Genomic DNA, 25,212 nt, shown 5'->3' with positions numbered 1-25,212 from the left:
TGTTCCGGGAAAAACCCTAGTCACAGCTGACGCGCTGTCACGCGCTCCAGTTGGAGGTCCGCCCTCTGCAGGAGATCTACAGTTGGAAAAGGACGTGGAGGTTTTCGTGGAGACTCTTGTTAGCTGTCTTCCAGCTACGGACAAAAGGCTGGAAGAGATAAGGTCCGCACAGGAAAAAGATGAGCTGTGCCGGAAAATAAGGGACTATTGCGGTGTCGGTTGGCCAGAGAAATGCAAGCTAGACCCAGAGCTGAAAGTGTACTGGCAACACAGGATGGACTTAAATGTGTGTCGCAGTCTTCTCATGAAAGGAGAAAGACTTTGGATCCCACCACTTTTGAGAGCGGACATTCTGCAACGTCTGCATGTAGGCCATCAAGGAATTTCCAAATGCAGAGCAAGAGCCAAGGAATCTGTATGGTGGCCCGGCATCTCGGTACAGATAGACAAAGTGGTGGGTGATTGTGATACATGCAGAAAATACAGAATACAGAACCGGGAACCATTGTTAACCACTCCACTTCCGGACCGCCCGTGGCAGAAGGTTGGAATGGATCTGTTCGAATGGTCAAAAAAAGCATTATATTTTGATTGTTGACTTTTTCTCGAGGTACATTGAAGTTGCACAACTCAAACATATGACCGCAGATGTCACTATCAAGGCTGTCAAGGAGGCCTTTGCTCGACACGGAACTCCAGAGACGGTGATATCGGATAATGGACCACAGTTTTCATCTGAGCAGTTTAAACAGTTCGCGAAAGAGTTCCAGTTCACCCATGTCACGAGCAGCCCCCATTACCCCCAAGCCAATGGAGAGGCCGAACGTGCAGTCCGCACAGTCAAGGAGCTGTGGAAAAAAGATATGGATCTTCACAGGGCGCTGCTGGCATACAGGGCCACCCCTCTGGAACACGGGTTCTCGCCTGCTCAGCTGTTAATGGGAAGAAACCTGCGCACGACCTTGCCTCAATTTACTACCAAACTGGATCCCAAGTGGCCGGACTGGCTGGCTTTTCGGAAGAAAGAGGAAGAGCGGAGGCGTGAGCAGGAAAAACACTACAATCGGAGACACCGGACACGACCACTCTCACAACTAACAGCGGGACAGAAAGTTTGGATTACATCGGAAGCATCTTCAGGCGAAGTACTTGGACCTGCCAACACTCCCAGATCCTACATGGTAGAGACTGACAGGGGGATTCTCAGGAGAAACCGAAGTCACCTTCGACCTACAGGGACTATTACGAGGTTCGGTCGTGTCGTGAGGCCTCGTGATAGATTGGATTTGTGAATGATGCTGATTGTTCATTTAAATGGAAAGCAAGTAGTTTAAAATGCTGTTAAGAAGAATAACAAGAAAAAAAATAATATGGTGTTTCTGTCAATGTTTAGAACAGAAAGAAAATGTTTACATTACTTTAATGGTTATGCAAATTATGCCTGTTTACTTGTAGGATTACGTTCAACTAAAAGGAGGAGGTGTAGTAATAGGTATTTAGGACTACATGTCCCATAATGCTTTGTATTGAAGTGTGGGGTGGAAGGGACTTCCGGGGATTGACTAAACAGTGTGTTAACAAGTACTCGCCGTGTCTCGTGTGATTATTATACACCCTTGGCATTGAAAACTTAGTCTGATTTCAGCAACTATGCAACAGTCAGTGAAGACGTAGTATGACACTTCTGTCTAAATAGCATATTCACAGATGTCATTACACTAATCAAAAACTCTTTTTTACATTTAAAAATGAAGTCATATATGATTATACATTTATGGTTGTGGCTTTTTTAATGACGACATAATTCATTTTTTAAGGTACACATGCATAAAAGATGTAAGGACCACAATATGGAGGATGATGAACAATACTAAATCAGAGATTTTCTTATGGATGGATGGATGTTTAAATATTCATGTATGATTTAACGATCATGTCTCACATGTATGTCTTTGTCAAGAAAAGGATCTGCGAGGGCAACAACTTGAAAGGAGCACGAGTGAGCGAAACATGGAAATGTGGAGAGAACCTTGAGAGATGAGTTTCTCTCTTACAATATGAGGTTTTATGAGCCGATATGAGTGTGGGTTCTAAAGCTGTGGATGTGTGTTTGCAGTTTAATAAAGTGTTATGTGTGACTTCAAGCACTGTTGTCCACCATCCACACTACAAAGGCCACAAATGTTCTCTGCACAGTGAGTGTTTTAGTACATTGATATATATATATATATATATATATATATATATATATATATATCAATGTTGGTCAAGAAATTGCAAAGTAGTAGAAAATTTAGCGGCACACACTGGAAATCTAGTCACAAAGTAAGTATCACTGGACTCGGTTCAAAAACCTCCAAATATCCAAACCACTCAGTGCACACTTTTTGCGGATGCAGCGTTAACGGCTTTTTATCTCCAGAAATTTGGAGGTCAAGAGTTTTGCCTGATCCCAGCGATATTCACATTTCCACTCATTTTCACTATAATAATGATAAAAGACTAAAGTCTGTGGAAGATATCAAAAAGTAGTGCAGCAAATAATAATCAACTACAATAATAATGAAAAAAAAATTACCGGTCGCACATGGATGAGTAGAGGAAATTTTTTCTTGCACCGTCACAAATATTTAGGTCTAAATGCCACAATTTTAAGTGCAGTCCAAATGGTCCCAAACACTGGGAAAAAAAGCACAGGTGCACAGGTGTTTATGCAGTTCATAGTGTCTATGTTCAATTTACCTTTCCAGACCAGTTGAATTAGTAAAATGTAATACATAAAATCTAGCAAGTTAACGTTACAGCCTATAATGAAAAGCAAATTAAAATCTTTTTTAACAGACTTCCTTTGGTCGACATAAAGTTAATACAGGCTAATTTAGTACTTCCTTAAACGTATTCATTGGTGTAATTTAAAATCATAAGTAAATTTTAATATACAATTACATTTAACTATACCTTGCAATTATAAAGACGACCAAATTGCAACTTTTGACGTGAACCTTAACCTTTATTTAGAATGCTGAGAGAGATACCTCCGCTGTTTGACATTCCCTGAGCTGCGCTTACCCTATTGGATGTTTTTTGACCACACCTTTTGAACCTACTGATCTAGACACTCAAAACCAACATCAACTTCCCAATTTTCAGGGCCCCTGAACACGCTTTGCAAGCTTCCTTGGCTCTACAACCCTCTGTTGACCCATTATGGGTTGCTACACCCAGACTTTGTAATTTTCGGTGTTCAATTAAATGTTAAATCATAAGCGTGACATAAGACGAGGCATCATTAAAACTATCAAGAACACAATTGATGAAAAAAATGTGGTTGGAATCCATGTGGGCGAAATCAAACGTTTAGGTTGAGCCGCGCCTTGACCTGCGCTCTGCAGCCAGGGCTACTTCTGGTAGTTTTTTTTGCCACATCGCTGATAGTGCTCTCCCATTTACCCACAACCCTTTGCGCAAAAATAAAATTAAGGCATACAACACACAGTTGTACTGTCTCCCTGTTATGAGAGTTGACATAATTAAATTATTACAAAAATATAAATCAAGGTCTATCATTTGTATAGAAAAAAATAAACGTGACACGTTTGACTCAGGGACCGTTTGTTAAAGTTGTATTACAGGCAGTGGGATAGCCGTTTCAATCACAGGGTGAATGTTCACTCTTGTTTCTCTTCAGAGCGAATAAATCTTTCGCATTTTACTAAAGATTTCTGTTGGGAGGAAAGACCAGAGTTTATCTTAATTTTTTTTTATGCTCTGCTTAATTGCAGCTGCTACCTGTGTCAAATATAAAAAACGCTCAATATCGTAGGTGGTTGCAGACGGGTGCATGGAGCAATTGCAAGCGTGAAAGAGTTATGCTGTAGGACTAAGCCCGGCACTGGTTAATAACTACGTGGCTGACAATGTAGCTAAAAGATGGCGAAATCAATTCATTCCCTTTTTGGAAATCCAAAATCTAGGCATTTGAATGTTGTTGGAATAAAGTTGTGAAAACATAGTTACCAATATATTCATATTCATGATGACGTATTAATGAGAAGCATCTATAATAGCTGTTATTGAAAAGAACATAGACCTCCAGCCTGGAAAGGAAGATTTTGATTATAAATTAGTCCAGTACAGTGTTTATATTGTTTAAGGTATGAGAGATAAAAAAAAAACGTACAGACCAATTTCCATGTGAGTTAAGTATCCACTCAGCTAATGAAGCCTGATGGATAAATGCAGAGAAAATATGGAAATAGTGCTCTCCAAAACAAACGACCTGACTGCATTAAACCACTGTGTCCTCATATTCAGAAACCTATAGATGAGCATTTTCACTCAATGGACTGAGCTAAAATAAACCAGTTCACGGTTGTTAAACAAAATGGAGGTATAAATGTACCATTGTCATTTTGTTTGTTAACTTTATGTATGTTCAGAGCTTTATCAATTATCTACTGCACCCCATCGACCAAACCAAGTGAATAATGGATGCCATTAGATGACTTTGAGCACTTTTTAATACAGCAAATTGCTCCTTTCCTTACTGGGGATGTGGGAGAGAAGATCTTGAAGGCCCAAATGAGGGCCCAATATGATATGCACAGCTTGTGGCTATCACGACACTCAGGTGATCTCAATGAGTGGAAGTATCTCTAGGCAGCAAAATAAAGGTTGACGTCAAAGGTTCCCATTTGGTCGCCTTTTTAATTGCAAAATATAGTTGAATATAAATGAATATTTAAAGGTATATATGGATTTATATGAATTTACAACAATGAATAAGTTTAAGGAGCTTGAGTTACCCTTTTTTATGTAGGCCAAAATGAGTTGGTCAAAATTTGTGAGCGTGAATAAAAATGTCCTCTTCTCATGCATCTGCGAACTGTACATTAGTTGTTGTGGTGCTTGTGGGCAAAACTAAATCTAATGCTTAAGTTTTGCCAAAAAAAGAAAAAGAAAAACATCTGAAAAGATGACTCTGTTTAGATCACATTCAAGGATCAAAGAAAGCTATTAGAGAAATCCATTTTTAGAACCCCTTCTCCTCAGTAGGCGAGGTACACCCTGAACTGGTGGGCAGCCAATCACAGGGCACACATAGACAAACAACCATCCGCTCTCACACTCACACCTAGGGGTAATTTTGAGTGTCCAATAAACGTGCCATGCATGTTTTTGGACTGTGGGAGGAAACCAGAGTACCCGGAGGAAACCCACGCAGGCACGGGGAGAACATGCAAACTCCACACAGGAAGGCCAGACCCTGGATCTCTGCGCTGTGAGGCCATCATGCTCACCAGTCACGACTCTGCCGGCCCATTAGAAAAATCTACTATATACTTTGCATTTGGTGATTTTGCATTCATTCTTAGATAATAGTAAAGTGAATATGTGTTACAAGCTTACAAAAAATAGTTATTCAAAAATGTGGTTCAATTTAATGAATTGAATTTTTGCGATTAATTTGTTAAAAAATTTAGTGGGTTGACATTTTACATATTTTATATTAAATTGCATGTTCTCCCCGTGCCGGTGTGGATTTTGCTCCAGGTACCCCAGTTTCCTCCCACATTCCAAAAACATGCATGGCAGCTCAATTGGACACTCTAAATTGCCCCTAAGTTTGAGTGTGAGCGTGGATGGTTGTTCGTCTCTGTGTGCCCTGCAATTGGCTGGCAACCAGTTCAGGGTGTCCCGCGCCTACTGCCCGAAGATAGCTGGGATAGGCTCCAGCGCCCCCTAGTGAGAAGAAGCAGTATAGATAATGGATGGATGGATGGATATATATATATATACACACAACTTCACATTCCATGTGGGTACAATTGTTTTTTTCTTTACATTTCCATTCACTCAGTGAGTTTATGGCATTGTGTTTGGAACCCCTAAAGTAAATATATTTTCTCCAGTCAGGGGCACTGAAAAAGGGGGGATAAGGAAGGTTTCTAGGGGCCCATGATCGACAGGGGCCCAGAAGGGCCCCTATTAAAAATATAATCCTGGCAAAATAATATAATAATAATATATTTCATTTACAATGCATTGGTGGCAAGAGTAATCCCAAAATCCCTGGCAGCGCCCCTGTCTCCAGTGTTCGCAACACTGCAAATATTGGTGAGTTTTTGGGCATGTTCTTGCCCCTAAAAAGACCATTTTGTTTTTATTTCCAAGAATAACAATAATAAAATTGGCCATTCCAAGAGGGCCTTTGCACCAATTGTTAAAGGGACACTAACATGAATTAATAACATTCACCTTCTCGCTGTAATTAACTCCATACACTGGTGCCTACCATCCTATTCCTTGTTGCGTAATGAAATTACTTGTTCACACATTGAGTAACATCACCGGCTCATGACTGGCATCTCTTGACCAATGATGACTCTACAGTGACTAAAAAAAACAGCAAATGATGATGCGATCAGGCAGTCATTCTGTGAATATGGTTTCCTTGTCTTAAAAATAAAATGGAAGTATGTTGTAAGAAGGAAACAATACTTTACACACAAAACATTTTGGACCACCACCTGCTATAAAATATGAAACGCTGATAAGTATGATGAGCTTTTATGCGAATGCACACGTTTGCATTTTAACATCACATTGACTCAGTATTGCGGTAAAATTCACATTTACATTCATACAAGGCCATGAGGCATGTTCTGTGTATTAATAAAGCAAATACATTGGACCATTAGGACAAAAACACTTTTTTAAACTGATATCTGTATATTTGACAAAAAAAAAATTATGCTGTTACTTCAGTCTGAAATGCCCTACTATTCGAGTCAAAATACAATTTCTTGTATGAGTGATGCATTTAGGGGAAGTTCAGGTCTCCATTAGAAGTGTGGGAGTTGCGTCTCTCTAAATCTGCATCACATCGGCTGATATCATCAACATTTTCTTTACATTCCTCGTTTCGGTCCTCTGATCCCGATATCCTTCTTAGATTTAGCCCAGGATCCCTCTGGCTCGGAATCTGGAAGGATGGTAGGGAGCTTCTCAGCAAAGGTCTTTTATCTGGACACAAGGCATATATAGAACAGAGACCATCATGATCAATCAGGATTTTTGATTTGTGGATATTTGTATGTTGATGATAGGAAGCCCAATATGTGATGTGTAGCCTGCTTAGTATGGACCTTTTTAAAACCTATTCAATAATAATAATAATAATAATAATAATAATAATAATAATAATAATAATAATAATAATAATAATAATAATAATAATAATAAGAATAACAACAATAATAAGAATAATAATATATAATAAGAATAGTTATATAATAATATGATATGCTAATAATAACAATTCTTCTTCTTATTATTATTATTTTTTATTTTTTTTTAAATTATTATTATGAATGCAGTACTCATGTTCTTTGGTGGTGCTTGGAATTCAGATACTGTACATACAGAAAGTGAGATATTCACCCCACGCAGAGCAACAAAACAAAATCTACAAATTTGCACATTTTGTTCCCTGTTTGTCTGAAATGCCACACAGCATGCATTGTATGAAACTCACCGCCGGGTCCAATAGGTCGCATCAGTCTGTTCATCTGAACATTCCAGTGTTTGACGTTGGTGCTTGCTTGGCGAAGTTTCCTCTGAGCAGCCTATATATCAGGGTCAAAACAAACCATCAGAACATAAAAAAAAATACAATATAGCATCACAAAACACTAACTGGTTGCATTGGTTTATCTGGATCCGCAAAAATGGTCCCGGTGGCAGTTTTTAAGTATCTTGGGGTATGAGTATGTAGCGAGAAATCGACAGGCGTCGGCACTGCTTTGGGGCCCTTCCTTCTTTCGTTGTACCGTACTTGCTGCCCCTAGGTTCCATCTTACAAAAACATGGAATTTCCCTTTATTGCAATGCGGATGACAGAGCTATGTCCTGCTGACCTTGAGACAACTTTTGTCCTGTCTTGAGGAAATCAAAGTCTCGATGTCACATAATTTCTTGAATTTCATTGAAAAGAAGACAAGTTATGGTGTTCGGTCCCAGTAGCCGTTCTACTTTCAAATCAGTTGTCCTTAGCCCCGCAGTCAGCTTATCTAAAGCCAACAGTCTCGAACTTGGGTTTTAAATTGGACAGTGATTTCAAATTCGATCGGCAAATCAATGCTGTTGTTCAATCCAGCTTCTTTCATCTTAGGCAGAATGCGAAAGTGAAACCCTTTCTTTCCCAGCAGCACTTAGAAACAGTGATCCATGCAGCCGTTACATCTAGGCTAGATTATGTGTAATGCACTTTACTTTGGAGTCGGCCAGTCCTCCCTCAAGCGCCTCCAACTGCTGCAAAATGCTGCTGCTCGTCTTTTAACTGGAGCTCCGAAGACGGATCACATAACCCCAATCTTAGCCTCTCCTCACTGCCTCCAAGTGCACTTTAGAGTTCACTTTAAGATACTTTTGTGAGTTTTCAAAGCTTTAAATGGCCTCGCCCCAGCGTATCTATCCATGCTCCTCCACCCCTACACACCTGCCCACTGCCTCAGATCTGCGGACCACATGCTGCTGGAGGTGCCGAGGACTAAGAGCAGCCTCAGGAGGGATAGCGCCTTTTCTGTTGCCGGTCCTTTTCAATGGAATGACCTTCCATTAAGGCAAGCCCCCTCTCTGCCCACTTTTAAAACCAGTTTGAGGACACATTTGTATTCTTTGGCTTTCGTCTCGACATGAGACTGTCGCTGTTCTGTTGTTCTTCCGCTATCTTTTGTCTATGTTTTTTAATTTGTGTTCTAATTTCCCGCTATTTTATATTACACCAAATGGAAAACGCTTTGTTCCAGCACCGGCTGTTGTGAAAGTGCTATAGTTGTATTATATAGTATTGTCATGTGTCAGAAACATTACTAAATCAAATCATTGAATTGGAAAAAAGATCATTAAAAAATGTATATGTATAACACTTTGCTTACCACTACGTCCTGGTCAACCCTGTGCCGGTTGGCCCGAACCTCCTCGAGCTGCCTCTGCGCCTCGTCCAGAGCCCGAGATTTGGCTTCCATCTCCTGCTTCAGCTCCTGCTTCTCCCGCTGTGTCTTTTGGATATACTCTTCCTGCTCCTCCTGCAGGGTCATCAGTGCCTTCATTTTCTCCTCCTCCTCAGCAAGTAACCTGCACCCAACCCAAAACATCCACAAAAACGGCTTTACCAAACACCTTTTGTCCATTTGTTAGTTAGCTTTAAGTGGTTCATAAGGTGGGAAATGAGAATTATTAAAGGTCTGTTAGCTGTTAGCCGCTACAATCAGTCAACGTCCACGAGCCATCAAATGATCCATCTGCTAGATTACATCATTAACAGCTACGTAGTATTTAGAATAGAGATTCTCAATGTGCAGTAGCCCTCAACAATGGTATGCAAAATAATTTTAGAAAACAATATAAATAAATAAAAAATGCATTTAAATATAAAATACAATAAAACATTCAAATTAATTGAGACATCTGGCAAGGGCAAAAAAATGAAGAGAGGTGACAAATAATGTTTCTGGGTACTGTGCACAGCATATAAACCTGTCAGACATAATAAATAATTCATATATGATGGTACATATTATTATTATTTCAAGTTTTAGTTTTGTGTATAGTACTTTGTTACATAGGTGGTTGAAATCAGATGTAAAAGGCACAATGACACCAAAATCTCTTAATTCTTCACAATTCTATATGTTGCTTTTTAATTACAGCAGGTTCGCTCCTACTTGTATTATGAATGTGTTGAGCACGGTTGTGGATGTGCGTGGTTTATTTTGTGAAACCATGACTGTGGATGGCATGATAAACAATGACTTTTCAGCCATATTATTTATTTTTTTTACAGTCTGGAACTACTGGCTACTCTCTCTCACAAAGGACGGCTGATGCTACCCTGTTAAACCTGAGCAGCCACATATAACCTGTAATTGCCACTGCTTAGCCCTCGTTTGAATTCACACTTGAAACAAAATTGCTCCCAGTCTGTTTAGAAGCACATCAGGACCACCTCACGAAGTAGGTATAGTCTTTGTTTGATCTGCACCAGCATTCGTTTGTGTGTATTTGCTCCTGCATAAAAGTTGCAGACCAGCGTGGGAACTAAAGCTTGGTCCGCATAAAGTGACCGAAACAGTGCAGGTGTGAAAACACCCTTTTATTTAGATTAACTCCTGAGTGCCGCCTGGCTAACACTTTGCTAGTAGCTTCGCTACTTCACTAACTATACCTGGCAGCCAGGCCTACCTTGCCTGGATCCTATACGTCTTGCCGGCTTCATTAGATTTTAGTGGTCTCGGCCAGTCCCTTGTGTCTACCGATCGGCTCAGTCAGCCACTTATCTCTTATCCAAGTGTTCTTTGTCTCACCAGTTTGTCTGTATCAAGTTACCTGATTCCTTTCAGACCTTGTTGGTTCATTGTTTGTGTTTGCTTCTCAGCTGTCACGTTCCCAAGTCATGATGTGTTGAGTCTCGTATGATTTTTGTATTTTGTATTTTTTGATTAACTATACTTTGTTTCATTGTCAGTCCACACCAACTAAGCGCTCTGTAATTCTTTATAATTCTATTATTATTTATCTATTTATCGTGATTTACCTCTGCTTAATGTAGATTCTGGGTATGTGTGAAGGTGGGTTGTTTCAGGTGTTCATTCAACGTAAATACTAAATCCAGCTTTTGTGTCATATTGATGCATCATAATTGTAATTATTTCTAGTCCATAGAAAAGAAAAGGTAAATAATGTTCATATTTGATTTGGTAAATAGGACTTTACCCTGCTTGAGCATAGCGGAAGGCCTCCTCGTCCATCCTGGCTCGAATCTCCTGCTGCAGCGCCTCCTCCAGTCCCTTCTGCATCTCCTCCAACTCGCGGATCCTCTTTCTCTGTCTTTCTGCTTCCTCCTCTTTCAGAGCCATCTCCGCCTGCATGCTGATTCGAACCTTAACACCCACACACCAAGAATGAAATCTCTGAAATCCAACTCTCATGTGAACTTTCTTGTGTTTGCAGCCACACTCACCTCCTCAGCCTCCCGCAGCTGCACCTCCAAAGTCTGCTGGAGCTGCTCGTGTTGCTGGCGCCTCCTCTCTTCGTCCTGCTCCAGGAGAACTTGGGCTTGTTTCTGCGCCTCCCTCAAGAGCTCCAGCTCCGCCAGTTTTCGCTCCCGTTCCTCCTGCAGTGCCCGCAGCCTCTGCAGCTCCTCCTCCTTGGCCTGTTGTTTCCTCTCGCGCTGCTGACGCTGCTCAAGTCGCTTCAGCTTCAAGTCCTTGTGGAGGGACGTCTTCCCCTCCACGTGCAGCCTGATGGCTGTCTGAATGGCTGTGGATGGATAACAGATGAGGTTCGATGTAATTTAAAGGAATCTCCGCAGGATTGATTTATCTGACCTGTTGTCCATTCTTGTCTCTGTTTGGTGTCTGATGAGCTCATCTCATATGTTTTGGAGAGCGTTTTTAGACAAAACATACACCTTTTACCATCGCGGTCTGGCAGCACCTTAAAACAAGACGGCACGCAAAAGATTATGGCAGGATAATAAGAGGTCCTACTTTGCTTTCGGATTTCGCCCAAATGCATGAATTGGATATATGTGTTTACTGTACGTAAAGAGGGTCCAAACATCCATCCGACCATTTTCAATGTCACTCCTCCTGTTTAGGGTCAGAAGGATGCTGGAGCCTATCCCAGCTGATTTATGGCCATAGGCGGACTACACATATCTAACTGGACTAGGCCGAGCACATATAATGATGGACAACCACTGACATTGTCACAGAGTGGGAACTGAACCCACACTGTCTGTACCAAAGTCAGGCAAACATACATTAGTGATTCAAGTCCAACCAGTTAAAGGCAATAAAGGCAATATTTGATTGTGACAAGCATTTGCTCCTTTTACCTCAACACAGCAGTTGCCATCCAAAACGATGTTGCCCTGGCACTCCTTGCGGTCCTCCCCAGTGTAGTAAAACAAGTTGCTGGCCCTCAGAGTGAACCAGCGCTCCTTCCAGTTTCTCCTGAGTTGGCCTCTCTTCCACAAATAACCCTGCAAAACAAGCATGCATGCACGGACATACACAAAATGTCAGAACACGAAGCCGAGCGTTTCTGAAAGCAGACCACACACACGCACGCACGTGACTCCTACCTCTTTAAGGACATTGCCAACTATCTCCCGATATACTTCCTCTATAGCCATGCTGATGACACTTCTATCAATGCCTCTGGCCACCTTTCCTGCATCCATCATCTCCAAGAAAACCCAAACAGTGATGCCTCTCTGCTGCATTGCCTCTTGGGAGAATAAGTCCTCCAGTTCAACACAATTGAGCTCAACACTCATTGCTGTGCATATCTTCTTGAGGAAGTACTCTACCTGTATGGGTGTGTGTGTGTGTGGGGGGGGGGGGTTAAAAAGATAGACAGAGACATACTTATTTCCATTATTAACACATTACAGTTATGATAAAAAGTTTGCATACATTTGTAAAGAGCCTAATGTCATGGCTGTCCGGAGTTTCTAGTTATTTCTACAACTCTGGTTTTTCTCTGATAGAGTGATTGGAATGAATTCTTTTTTTGTCACAAAAAACATTCCTGAGGTTTACTTTTTTATGACTTCATTATGGTTTAGCAGAAAAAAGTGACCAAATCTGCCAGGTCAAAAATATACATACAGCAAATTATTTAGCAATTTTGATGACTTATTAAATTGTGTGGTGGTTCGGGTTTGGGGGGCCTGGTGGAGTTGAGGGATTTTGTGTTTCAGGACTCCGGCGGCTTCTGTCAGCTACATCCAGGCACGCCCCCGGCTTTCGCGGGCGTTGGTTCCTGCGCACCTGCAGCACATCAGCGGCAATCACCGCGGGTTTAAAACTCAGTGCTGCCAGGAGCCAGACGCCGGATTATCCCGTGACCAACCGTGGTATTTGACTCATGTCTTCGCCCACCTCGCGCTCGCCTGGTTGCCTTGACGCTCGTTCGTGTTTGACCCCTGTGTTTCCGTGTTCTCCCTCCAGCCGCCCAGCGCCCGTCCGAGTCCGTGTCCTTGCTGCCCACCTTCGAGTTCCTGATCGCCGCCTGCACCTTGGCCGCCCGATCCTGCCTGCTCGCCGCTCCCGCTGCCTCGCCACCTGCCCGCCGATCCTCGCTTCCGCAGTCTCGTCTGACCCGCCGCGCCGCTCCACCTCCAGCTCCCCTTCCCCGGTTTCAGATCTCGCTGCTTCCCCTCTTCCCATACCAATAAAACCTCTTCACCTCTCCCCGGTTGCTCTTGGGTCCTGTTTTCCCTGCACACGGTTCACCGAACCATCACAAAATTGTGCCAATTAAATGAGCTTCAGAGCATGGCCTCTTAACTTGTAAGTGATTTTCAGTGACTCTCGCTGGTCAAGTCTCTCATCTCAGTCCAGTTAAATAGGGCTCATTGGATACACAATGCTACAATGGGAACGTCAAAGGATCTCAACATGGATGAACAAGTCAGGAAAGTCACTTGGAGCCATTTCAAAGCAGCTACAGGTCCCAAAAGCAATAGTGCGAACAATTATAACTATGAAGTGCAGAGCACTGTTTTGTCACTGCCAGGATCACGTAGAAAATGTAAGTTATTACCTGCAGCAGAAAGAAAATTGGTCAGGAGGGTGAAGAGTCAACCGAGAACTACCCAAAAAACAGATCTTCCACGAATTAGAAGCTGCTGGAACACAGGTGTCAGTGTCCACAGTCAAGCATGTTTGGCAACACCATAGACTCAGCGGCTGCGGGCAAGAATGAAGCCGTTGCTCCAAAAGTGGCACCTTAAGGCTCAACTGAAGTTTCCTACTGATCACATGGACAAAGATAAGTCCTTGTCTGGAGGAAAGTTCTGTGGTCAGATTAAACAAAAAGTGAGCTGTTTGGCCACTTTGCCCAGCAAGATGTTTGGGGGAGAAAAGGTGATGCTTTTAAGCCCGAGAACAATATTTCTACTGTCAAGCGCAGTGGTGCAAGTATTAGATTTTGTGGTTGTTTTGCTGCCACTGGAACTGTTGCTTAACAGTGCGTAAATGGATTAGTGAAAAAGCAGGATTACCTTCAAGATAATGTAAATCATCAGCCTGACGGTTGGATCTTGGGTACATTTGGGTTTTCCAACAAGATCTGCCCCAAACACACATCAAAAGTGGTAACGGAATGGCTAATTCAGACCATCATTAAGGTTTTAAAATGGCCTTCCCAAAGTCCTGACCTAAACCCCATTGACAACATGTGGACAATGTTGAAGAAACAAGTCTATGTCAGACAGCCGACAAATTTAACTGAATTGCACCAATTCTGTCAAGAGGAGGGGTCAAAAATTCAACGTGAAGCTTGCCTGAAGCTTGTGGAAGGCTCCCCAAATCACCTAATTGAAGAGAAAATGGCAACGGGACGTGTAACTTGTATATTTTTGACTCAGCTGATTTGGTCACTTTTACTGCTAACTCATTATAAAGTCATAAAAAATTCAGGAATGTTTTTGTGACAAAAAAAGTATCTGTATCTTCTATTCACTCTATCAGAAAAATAAATCGGAGTTGTAGAAATAACGGGAAACTCAGGAGAGCCACAACATTATGTTCTCAACAAGTGTATATAAATATTTTGAAACAACTGTATCTATTTGAATTACAGCTACGCTTGAATTGCTCTTACATAATTAACCTGTGTCTATTTCTTTGGTACACCAAAATTGTTGATTGTAAATGTGGCCTGTTGTATGTTTAACGATCTTGTAAAAAAGAACACACTGCAACATCCATATTATAAATATTTTGTGCAATTATTTACTTTCGTGGTATTCGTCAGTGTGGTTTTCAGCGCATTATTTGCCATAATTTAACACATGAAGCCAAAATAGGTGGAAGGCTATATGTGCATTTTCATTCGTTATACCAACAAAGTTTTCCCATGAAATTCTTTTACATGGCCATAGTGAATTTCAGTAATCAAACACAATACAACAGGGAGAGGATCGCAGTCAAAGATGTTTCGAGTAGGTTGAATTTTGAGTGACAAGGGACAGATGGGAAGTCTCTTAAAAAAGAACACATACTGCTAATCCAATTGGCTGGTTGATTATTCAAACATTACCAGTTTTGTGAATTCCCAGGTTTACAGCAAGTTTTGATTTACAGATCAATGTAGATTTCTTGGATCCCTGTGCAGGTTAGAAAGCGTATATGAGGTGGATGTTCTGTGGCACTCAGCATGAAAGAAACTAATGTGAATGCAAAATCTGGGTCTTGTTCTTGGAACCGTCTGCGATAGCTGCTGTAAATGACAGGAAACCAAAACGCAAGGTTGCAAGTGAGACAGGAGGCCAAATGGCAGCATGAACAGAGCCAGTCTGTTCCATGATGCAATGAACAAGATTTTCAGTCAGGTTGGACTTCATGGATTGCAGCTGTCTCCCTGTTAAGAAGCAGTATCCCCATGAAAAAAACCACATGGTTATTTTTTTTCCCTTGACCTAAAAAATGTATATAAATTTCACAGATGCAGTACACCCACCTGTGTTAGTAATTTTGTTTCACATTTATGTAAAGAAAGTGCTTCACAAATATATTGTGGATGAAGTGATTATGGATGGACAAGACATCTGGAAACTACATGATTGCAAATATTTTCATAATTATTCTAATGAAACGTCGACTTAGAACTAATTGAATGGTACCTTTGTCATGGCCTGAAAGGGTCTGTATCACTTTTACTGGCACTAAGCAACTTTGAGGAGGGTGGCGGGAACCCTGCCACACAAAAAAACTACAAATGTGATGACCGCTTGACGGCATACGTCACTTCCACCTTTCACCGTTTGGTACAAAGACCGTAGTCAATTGGCGGAAATTGACAAGTGACTGATCCACTTTGAGCCTCTGCCAATATATATATATATATATATATATATATATATGCACACAAGCACCCACATGTAACAATGGGTGCAATGTCAGTTGTGGATACTTTTTATGTGTCTAACAAATACATTTGTCAGATCGCAATATGTGGCAGTCTCTCATGATGAGAGAAGGAGCTTCGTTAGTGGCAATGCCACTGATACAATTGGAGCAAACGTGACAATAAAGTCGACTACTATTGAGGAATGTCACTCATCACCACACTTCTTAGAGTCACGGTTTTAAATTAAAAAAACAAAACTATCACTGAACAGCATACAAGCAAACAATGAAACAAAGAAATACAAGTAACACAAAACATACATCTCTCATGCCATTAATATCCCAAAAATAAATAAAAATAACAAAAAGTTGCAATGCATTCTGGGAGCTTATCAGCCTCAGCCAATCAAATGGCTCGTTAGAGAGATGTGAGTGGTGTGCCTTGGGCAATGTTTTTTTTTGCAGTCTGTTGTCTAAACCTGTGATGTTTCTTGCTTGCAATAACATGATGTCATGACCCGTGTCGGTCATGGCAGGGTTTTGTTGTTTTTGCGTCTCCCATGTCTCCGTGCGTCCGTCCCAAGTCCACGTTCCGACGGAGCACGCCCTGCGTCCGCCCCACGTCCACGTCCCAGCGGAGCACGTCGTGCGTCCATCCCAAGCCCACGTTCCTGCAGAGCACGCCCTGTGTCCGCCTCGAGTCCACGACCCGACGGCGCACGTCCTGCGCCCGTCCCAAGTTCCTGCCTCGGCGGTGGCCAACGACCCACCGCCGCATCTCGTCTCTGCATTGGCGGCGCCCGAGGAACCGCCGCCGCTTCTCGTCTCTGCCTCGGCTGCGCTCGACGCTCCGCCGCTGCTCCAGGTTCCTGCCTCGGCGATGGATGACGACCCGCCGTCGTTGCAGGTTCCTGCCTCGGCGGTGGACGGCGACCCGCCGTCCCTTCTCGTCTCTGCCTCGGCGGCGCTCTGCGACGCGCCGCCGCTCCCAGTTCCTGTCTCGGCGGCGCTCGACGATCAGCCGCCGCTCCAAGTTCCTGTCTCGGCGGCACCCAACGGCCCTCCGCCGCTCCAAGTTCCTGTCCCGGCTGCGCCCGCCTCGCCGCTGCTCCAAGTGCCCGTCGCGGCTACATCCGGTGTCCCGCCGCCGCTTCTCGTCTCAGCCTCGTCAGAAGACTCCATGTGGCGTTCGGGTCATCCCGGACGTCCGCCTGAATGGCCACCCTTGGACTCATTGGTCTGGCCTCCCGGACGGCCGCCTGAAGGGCCACGAAGGGACTCGCTGGTCTGGCCTCCCGGACATCCGCCAGACCGGCCTCGAGCGCGGGCCGTGGTCCCGCCTCCCGACCCCTTCGGCCCACCCTCGTTTTTGGACAATTTTTTTTTTTCTCCTTGTTTGTTTTGGGACGTCTGGGATCCGTCCCTTGAGGGGGGGGGTACTGTCATGACCCGTGTCGGTCATGGCAGGGTTTTGTTGTTGTTTTTGTGTCTGCCATGTCTTTGTTGTTGTTTTGGTTTCTGTCAGCTGAGTAGGGGAGTTTCCCCTCAGCACTCCGTCCCCACCAGCCACGCACCTGTTCCCCGTTAGCCTCGCACACCTGACTCCCATCTGCTCCCATAATTACTGGACTATTTAACCACCCCGTGCCGACAGCTCAGCGTCGGTGCATTGCCCTTCATTCCCGACATCGCTGCCCTCGCTTTGGCGATTCTGCACGCCACTACTATCCTCGCTCTCGTTCATGCCCCCAGCTCTTGTCACCTGTCCCTGTCCTGTTTCATATCCCCGCTTAGTTCGTTCCCGTCGCGTTTGTTCTTCGTCCTTGTTCCAGTTTAGTCACGTTTAGTTTGCCTTTGTTATTTTGCACCCTGCCACGTTGTTTGTCCTTGTTTGATCCATTCAATAAATTCCCTTTAAGTTACACCTTCCCCTGCTTCCTCGCTTTTTGGGTCCTCCCCCCTCCTCGCCGACCGGCGACACCTGACACATGAATGATAAAACAGATTACGACATCGTGGACAGCAGCCCTTTTCTCCCGCACGTACATACTGGTCTGTTCTAACTACTTACTGCAGTGGTTCTCAATTATTTCCTGTCACGCCCCCCCTACCAAGAAGAAAAAAAATTTGCGCCCCCCCCAAACCACCATTTTTTTTTTACATTTTGTACTAATGTACAAGTTCTTTGTATATTAATGTTAGATTGTCAATAAAATATCCCTTAACAAAGCTAAATTGAATAAAAAAATATATAATTTTGAGAACGACTATTGTGAGGATCTCGAAACTCTGTAATATTTGTACTGTTGTGCAAATATTGATGAGATGATAAATATTTACTCTCCGTTTTTGTTTTGTTTTTTTTAACTTTATTAACTTGAATAAACCAAACAGTTATTAAAACGTACATAATATAGGAAAGACAAAAAGAGCCAGGGGGATTTTTAAAAAAAAATTCTATATAAATAACATAAAGCAACAGTTTTAATATGTTTACTATAGGTTTTTTTTTTTTTTATGTTTACAATACGTTTGACGTCGAACCTCTCCGTTGTGATGACATCAGCCATTTCCGAGTTCCAGCCTGAGAGCGTCTGCTAAATTGCTCACGCAGCCGGCGTCTTATTTCATGTTTAGATACGTAATGGTTGCAATACAACATTTCTGTTCATAGCTGCTGGCTCTCCGCCCAAACGCGTTTCAAATCAGACTTTTGTTAAAAGTCGAGCATATATCGAAGCAATTCATTTTAGCGATTAGCGCACTTAGCGCCTGTCATGATCCGCGTCGGGCATGAGAGGGGCTTTGTTATTGTTTTCATGTGCATGCGGTTTTGTTATTGTTTTCGTCCCCTCCTTCTCGCCATGTGTTTTCTGTTATTGTTTTGGTCAGCTGTGATAGCGCCTCCCCTCAGCACTCGTCCTCACCAGCCACGCACCTGTTCCCCGTTACCCTCATCACGCACCTGATTCCCATCTGCTCCCCTAATTACTCGGACTATTTAAGCCTCCCAGACCCACCACTCTGTGTCGGGTCATTGCCGCAAGTTACGGACTGCCACGACCACGTTTCGCTCACGCTCACGCTCACGCTCACGCTCACGCTCACGCTCACGCTCACGCTCACGCTCACGCTCTTGCTTTTGTTCCCCTCCTCGTTCCCGTTTGCCTTCCTCAGCCTTTTGCCTCGGTTTTTGTTCCTCGCCCCCCTTTTTCTGTTCGTCACGTTGGTACCGTTGTTATTTTTCTCCCGTCCCGGTTGCCTTCCTTTGTTGAACCCCTTTAATAAACCCCCTGAACGACATCCATTCCCTGCCTCCTCGCCTTTTGGGTCCACCTTCCTCCTCGCCAAAAGGCGACCCTGACAGCGCCTCCTCGTTTAGCACGCTACTTGTTTGTGGAGTCGTTTATTTGCCATCACGCGTGGTGCATTTAAGTAGCGGCGAAAGAAATTACTTCCAGGTCAACGAACGACAGGGCGACGCTTCTTTTTAATCAGTACTGCGTGACAGGGCGACACTTTTTTTCAAACCAGTACTGCGTGATCTAGGGGCACAAAAAATCTTTGACGAGCTCAAACTCGCGTTGTCTGACATTGCCTTTTTTCGGTCACAAAACTATGCAGAAAACATGTTCCCCAGGGTCCCACGCGCCCCCCTCAGCATCGCACCGTGCCCCCCCCAGGGGGGCGCGCCCCACTATTTGAGAATCACTGACTTACTGTCTCAAACCATCCCCAAAAGAGGTAATGACCGAATTTATTTGTCACAGTCAATTCTGCGTCCAGAGAATACAAACTTTGCCAACAGTGTGTTCCAACATGCACTTTGAAAAACCTTTAAGGCAGTGGTGGGCAATCTTTTTGATTGGTGGGCAACAATGGGTCCTAGAATTTGACAGAGGGGCCGGACTAGGAGCAGATGGATTGAGTGTTTTGGTAACCTCACCTCTTTGGAGAAAATAAATACATTTAATTTTAAATGAAAGCATTACAACAATATACATGTCTTTGAAAAACAGAGTATTTAGAAAATAAAATATTAACAAGGTTTATTTCATTTAGTTTTTTTCAAGTTCGGCGTTTAACGGGCTGCGTGTGGCCCCCGGGCCATAGTTTGCCCACGCCTGCTTTAAGGAGACTAAGTCCATCGCTTGGCACAATAGCACATGTAAAAGTCTGTGGCTCTCAGTCCACACACCAGGCGCATTGAATTACAGCACCTCGTCTGCTTAGTGGAATATTTAGTGGAATACTTGGGATTTTGAAGTGCGCCTTATGGTGGCGCGACCAATTCATTATTGTGTTTTTTGGATTGGGATTTGTCCAATCAGCATCATATAGTTAGTTGAATTTGAAATAATTTGTTTTTATGCCCGCCTGTCAAACATGAAACCGATCCATGACACAATAGAGCTTGAGGACTGATGCCTCAAGGCCACTGCCAGTGCTAGTTTGAATGGCACGCTGAGCGAGATTTTAATGGCTGCTAGTATTCGGTTATAAATACTGTATTTGTAAAAGTAATATGTACCATAGTTACACAATTCAGTTTAATGCTTTATGTAAATCTACTAAATGAATACAGAACACAAATGGGGTTAGTATGTTGTTGTGGCTCTCAACAACCATTCCAGGTTCTCAAATGGTCGACTTGGAAAATAAATTCCCCAGCTATGCGTTAAACCAACCTCGTCCAGGTCCATCACCAAAGGGTACTTGTCCTCCGACAGAAAGTTAAAAAGACACCAAAGCCGAAATGCATCCCGCTCTGCCAGAACTGTGCTTGAACTCCTGTTGGGTTTGTAATTTTTCTTGGCTGTCAGGGTCCAACACAGCTCATCCACATCTTCCTTGTTGAAGGAGCCTTCAACTACCTACAAAAAAGACACTGTTAGCACCAAACCAGGGTTGGATCTACTGTATGATGTGAATTTCGGAGTGCTAGGTCTGCATTAAAAATGTCAAGTACAATAATAATTAAAATTTGTCACTACCCAAAACATCCTTTTCACCTCAGAAAATTTAATTCAATTTGGTACATGTTACAATGGCACTTTTAAAAATATATAGTGGCCTACGCATAATACGAGTAGACTTTTTTTTTATTTTGAATCTCATAAGGTAGGCAAGAGTATACATTGGTAGTCACTGCTGCCTAGAAAATGCTTCATCATATCTTTTGTTTTAAGGCAGTGGCTCTCAACCACCATTTAGCACGGTGACAAAAAAAAACTAAACAACCAAAAATGTTTTATTTATTTCCAGAACCTGAAAGAAGCTTTTTGTCTGAGGTCAGGTGCATCTGCCTTTGACTCTCTGTACACGTCAATCTGCTCATCTCTGTCATGTGGTATGGTAGCCAAAAAGTAAGCCCTAAAGATAACAAAAATGAATCTAAAAATCAAAACAAAAAACAAATGGAAGGAGAAAAAGGCCAAATGATGAGATGGAAGACGAGCCTGCAACATCAAAAAAAATAAAGCTGCATGAAAGAGACAATATTAGCAGTGTAACTTTAAATATGGGTTCATCGTTGTACGTGAATCTCATGCACCAAAGCCTCTCTGTATAATCCGTGATCTTGAAAATGAGGCAATCAAACTACGGTCGCAAAAAAGATCCATCTTTCTAAAACAGGTTTTCAGTAATGACAGCAACCAGAAAAAGATAATGACTCACTATCTGAGCCGCTTCTCCTCACTAGGGTCGCGGGGGGTGCTGGAGCCTATCCCAGCTGTCTTCGGGCACCAGAACACGTGAACAGTGGTGTCCATCATTCGACCACCATCCATAACGAACACCAACTGCAGATGGTCAAAAAACCCAGAACTTGACACTCCTCCGCCAAGACAATCAAGAAGATGTCCTGAGGAAAAGCCCAGGGCGATGATGGTCTTCCATCAAAAGTGTTCAAGTCCGTAGGCCCAACTTTCCAATGATGCTACCAATTTGCATACAGGTATGTATTTACGAGAGGAAAGTGTACAGTTGATCTTGCGACAATCAACGTGGAATAGCCTCCTCTCCAATGTGGAGGGATTCTTGCTCACATTACCCTCAACTACTGTACCTCATGGACTAAGTTGAGCAAGGCCAGCCTAATGTCAACTCATTTTCTATGCAGATCAAGAAACCACTGCTCTCGTGTTTGCCGCTTCCCAGCTTCAGTAGAAAAGCATGGTACAACATCACGACCTGTTTATCACTTTCATGGACCTGATGAAGACTTTTGACACCACTGCCCAGTGCAGGTGTGCTGGCAAGATGTTCAACACCAGAGAATAGGGAACCCCTCTTTGCTAAATTCCAATCAAAGAAGGAGAAAAAGAAGCTCCAATAAAATGACAGCTTCTCATCTCCGTGCAACAACTTTGAGCTTAGAATCAGCACCAAGTTGACTGAGGTGATGAGAAAGCTGGCCTCAGAAACCCATTTCATGATCAATGCATCACAGTGAAAGGAGAAAAATCTCAAGCCCTTAAAAACGTCACATACCGCGAAAGAAGACTCATGCGCGCAGCAAATTTCAACACGGAGATACAAATTTCGATTGCCTTCAGACGGCAGAAGAAGCTAGGATGGGATTTAAGTTTGACATCTGTACGACTTGTCAATTGTATAATGACTTTGTAAACATCACGCAGGTTACTCACCTCCCTACCAGCCGAAAGTACTGATATTCTAAAAGTAACATTTAACTACCGGTAAATCACATCACCAGCACAGTTCAACAACGCAAGCATGAACACTCCGTGTAGCATATGCGACTATAAATAGCACTATTTGTATCTGGTCAGATTTAAGGTACCGCTATATCTCAGCGGCTTTCATGATTATTTTTGTGAGTGTGAAAATCACCTTATCTAAAATGTATTTGTTGAGGTAGGGCATGTAACCCTGACTGGAGACTGGACCATCATCATCATCGCGGAAGTGCTCCTCCAAAGCAACTGGGTCATGTGGGATGGACAACACAGTGCAGAGGTTGTGCGATAACACCTGCAAATCCACAAAGGTTGGAGTCTTTAAACAATAAACGCTGTTTAAGTGCAGGCACAAATCAGATAGAATATCACCAATAAAATATTAATAACTTGCATATTGAATACTTCACAAAACAAAATGCATAGTGTTTGTATAATGTACATTTTTATGGGAACTGCAGATTTAATATTCTGAGTGAGACTTTGTTTGAAACAATGCATGACAAAGTTGTGTGAAGGAAATATTTTGCTGTCTGCGTAAAGATAAGCAATGCCTAATGACAATCTCATCAAGATATACTTCAGTACCAAAATAGTAACGACATTTTGCACATCAGCAAAAGATTCTCAGAAATCACAAAAAAAAATCACAAGTTTGATGCAATAGTGTAAATGACAGTTAGAGAGAAACCAGAGTTGGGTGCTTGAAGAGTGTGGGAACTTTGAACCCCCGCAATTCCAAAACTTAGTTTGTTTGAAAAAATCTGACTTAAGAAAAAAAAAAGACCCATGTGCGTCAATCGGGCTTTTTGCGCAAAGCGACAATCAAGGTGTAACAACACAATGAAAATAAAAACCAACAAGTGACTTCGTCACGACATATGCAACGTTTATGTAATTAGTGTAAAGTAGTTTGTTTGTTTTTTGTTTTTACTTCAACATACTGCCAGGAGTGCCTTCACCTGAGAGTATTGTGAAACGTTCTGCAAGGCCTAAAACTCCCGACCACTTCCTGCCTCAAGTCTAAACTCAAGAGAAAAACATCTAGGCCAAGCTAAAAGCTTTTCTGAGCAAAAGTGTGCAGTGACGTGTTATACACTAGCTGCATGCATGTGGGGAATAAGCCCTGTCATGGGGCTGAGGACTATGGATGTGGTTGGAATGAAGTGTGAGCTGGAGTGACGTAATCAACATGAGGTCAAGCAAAACACAGAGGCTGCATTGAAAACAGGGACAACAATAACCAACACGTTTCCATGTTTTCAGCGCTCAACTGTAACAATGTCCTTTTGACACGCACATGCATGCGCTCGCGGACACGGGCACGCGCGCACACACACTTAACCCCCCCCCTCACGCCCCCTCCACACGCACACACACACACACACACGTCCGCACATACACGCACACGCATTCACGCACACTTACACACCGTGCTCTAGCAGATCCAGTGCGTGCCACAGGACCGCTTTGCGCGTTGCTCGCTGTTCTGACATAGGAACTCAAGTTCCTATTCTGGACTGGTGCGCGTACGGAAAATCTAACTTTCTTCTTTTGTTTGACACTTCCGATAATAATACAATGCAATACAACTTTATTTATGTACAGCGCATTTCACAAGACCGTAAAACTTAGGGGAAATTGTCGGTATTCAAGTCATGCGTGGCCAATTCCTATTTTAAGAGTTGATGTGTGTTTGAGGGAGGAACTGGAGGAGAGTTTTATATTTTGAAAGGAGAAAAATAGATTAAGGACGTACAAGTCACTCACCTTCAGCTGAGACTTGGAGACCTTTCCACTCCTCTCCAAATCCAGTGCCGTGAAGCCGTACCAGATGGACTTGAGTAGCTCAGAGCGCAGGTCCATGTCTGCACACGTTACTGTCTGATTTCCTCTATCTATACACTGTCTTCTTCCTTCCTCTGCACGCCCGCGCGCCTCTGTGTAGCGTTGCGGTCACACTGTCACGCAGAATCAGCAGGATGTTGACCTCATGGCAGCGACACCTGCTGGACGTCGGTAGTACCTAAAGGAGACTTTATGGCAAGAAAGTGGAGTATATGCGCAGGTTTAGGAGGTTTATGAAAATGTATTCGGATAGTTACCACTTGTTAGACCAGTAACGACGGCGGGAAATAGAGTGATGTAGTGCCATGATTTTGTCAATGGGTGGTGCTGTTACTCCATGCTGACTTTGTGTATATCGAAAAAGACTTTTTCACTTCTGTGTCTTGCTCTGTTGTATGTTGCTGGTTGTGCACCTCAAAAATAAAAGGCTCATGCTACAAATTCAATATAAAGCGCCCGCCAAGATGTTTGTACCCACACCTCCAACCCAATTTAAGAAGTTTCCTGTGCCTTGTTCTTTCAACTTCTGCAGCAGAGATCCTCTGAATCAGGTGGCGCAGTCAAAGCGATATGTCAGTGCAGCAGCCATATTGGATGTGGATATACAACGGCAATAGCCATAAAGTTCGGGCCACGCAATCAAAAGCCTTCGCCGCTCTTTGGGGTCAGTGCACATATTTAAACTTCAGAAAGCACATTACCCCATGATAACAATTGATTTTGAATACTGTATA

The 25,212-nt window shown here is 42.9% G+C and overlaps 1 protein-coding gene and 1 non-coding gene across 3 annotated transcripts; one reads left to right on the top strand and one right to left on the bottom strand.

Moving 5' to 3' along the window:
• The first annotated feature begins 3,668 nt into the window (after positions 1-3,668).
• On the top strand, positions 3,669-3,785 carry LOC148340879 (U5 spliceosomal RNA). Its single transcript, XR_015842752.1, has one exon. It is a non-coding gene; the product is annotated as a U5 spliceosomal RNA (small nuclear RNA).
• A 2,315-nt stretch (positions 3,786-6,100) lies between these two features.
• Positions 6,101-24,580, bottom strand: LOC148340878 (differentially expressed in FDCP 6 homolog). 2 transcript variants are annotated; one of them, XM_088291594.1, is made up of 11 exons: positions 24,390-24,505; positions 22,785-22,925; positions 20,615-20,800; positions 12,152-12,379; positions 11,903-12,049; positions 11,391-11,499; positions 11,024-11,322; positions 10,777-10,943; positions 8,940-9,138; positions 7,538-7,628; positions 6,101-7,026 (listed from the first exon to the last, which is right to left on the bottom strand). In XM_088291594.1, exons 2-11 carry the CDS (start codon positions 22,815-22,817, stop codon positions 6,824-6,826), a joined length of 1,662 nt encoding a protein of 553 aa, XP_088147720.1. In that variant the 5' UTR covers positions 22,818-22,925; positions 24,390-24,505; the 3' UTR covers positions 6,101-6,823. The 2 variants fall into 2 exon arrangements, with proteins under 2 accessions (XP_088147720.1, XP_088147719.1); XM_088291593.1 differs by having other exon boundaries at positions 6,103-7,026; positions 24,401-24,580.
• Positions 24,581-25,212: the final 632 nt, after the last annotated feature.

Source organism: Idiotropiscis lumnitzeri, chromosome 3, assembly GCF_059441095.1.
Source record: "Idiotropiscis lumnitzeri isolate Australia: NSW breed Sydney's pygmy pipehorse chromosome 3, RoL_Ilum_1.0, whole genome shotgun sequence".
In the NCBI taxonomy this organism is placed as follows: Eukaryota; Metazoa; Chordata; class Actinopteri; order Syngnathiformes; family Syngnathidae; genus Idiotropiscis; species Idiotropiscis lumnitzeri.
This window is presented reverse-complemented; position numbering and strand designations above follow the sequence as displayed.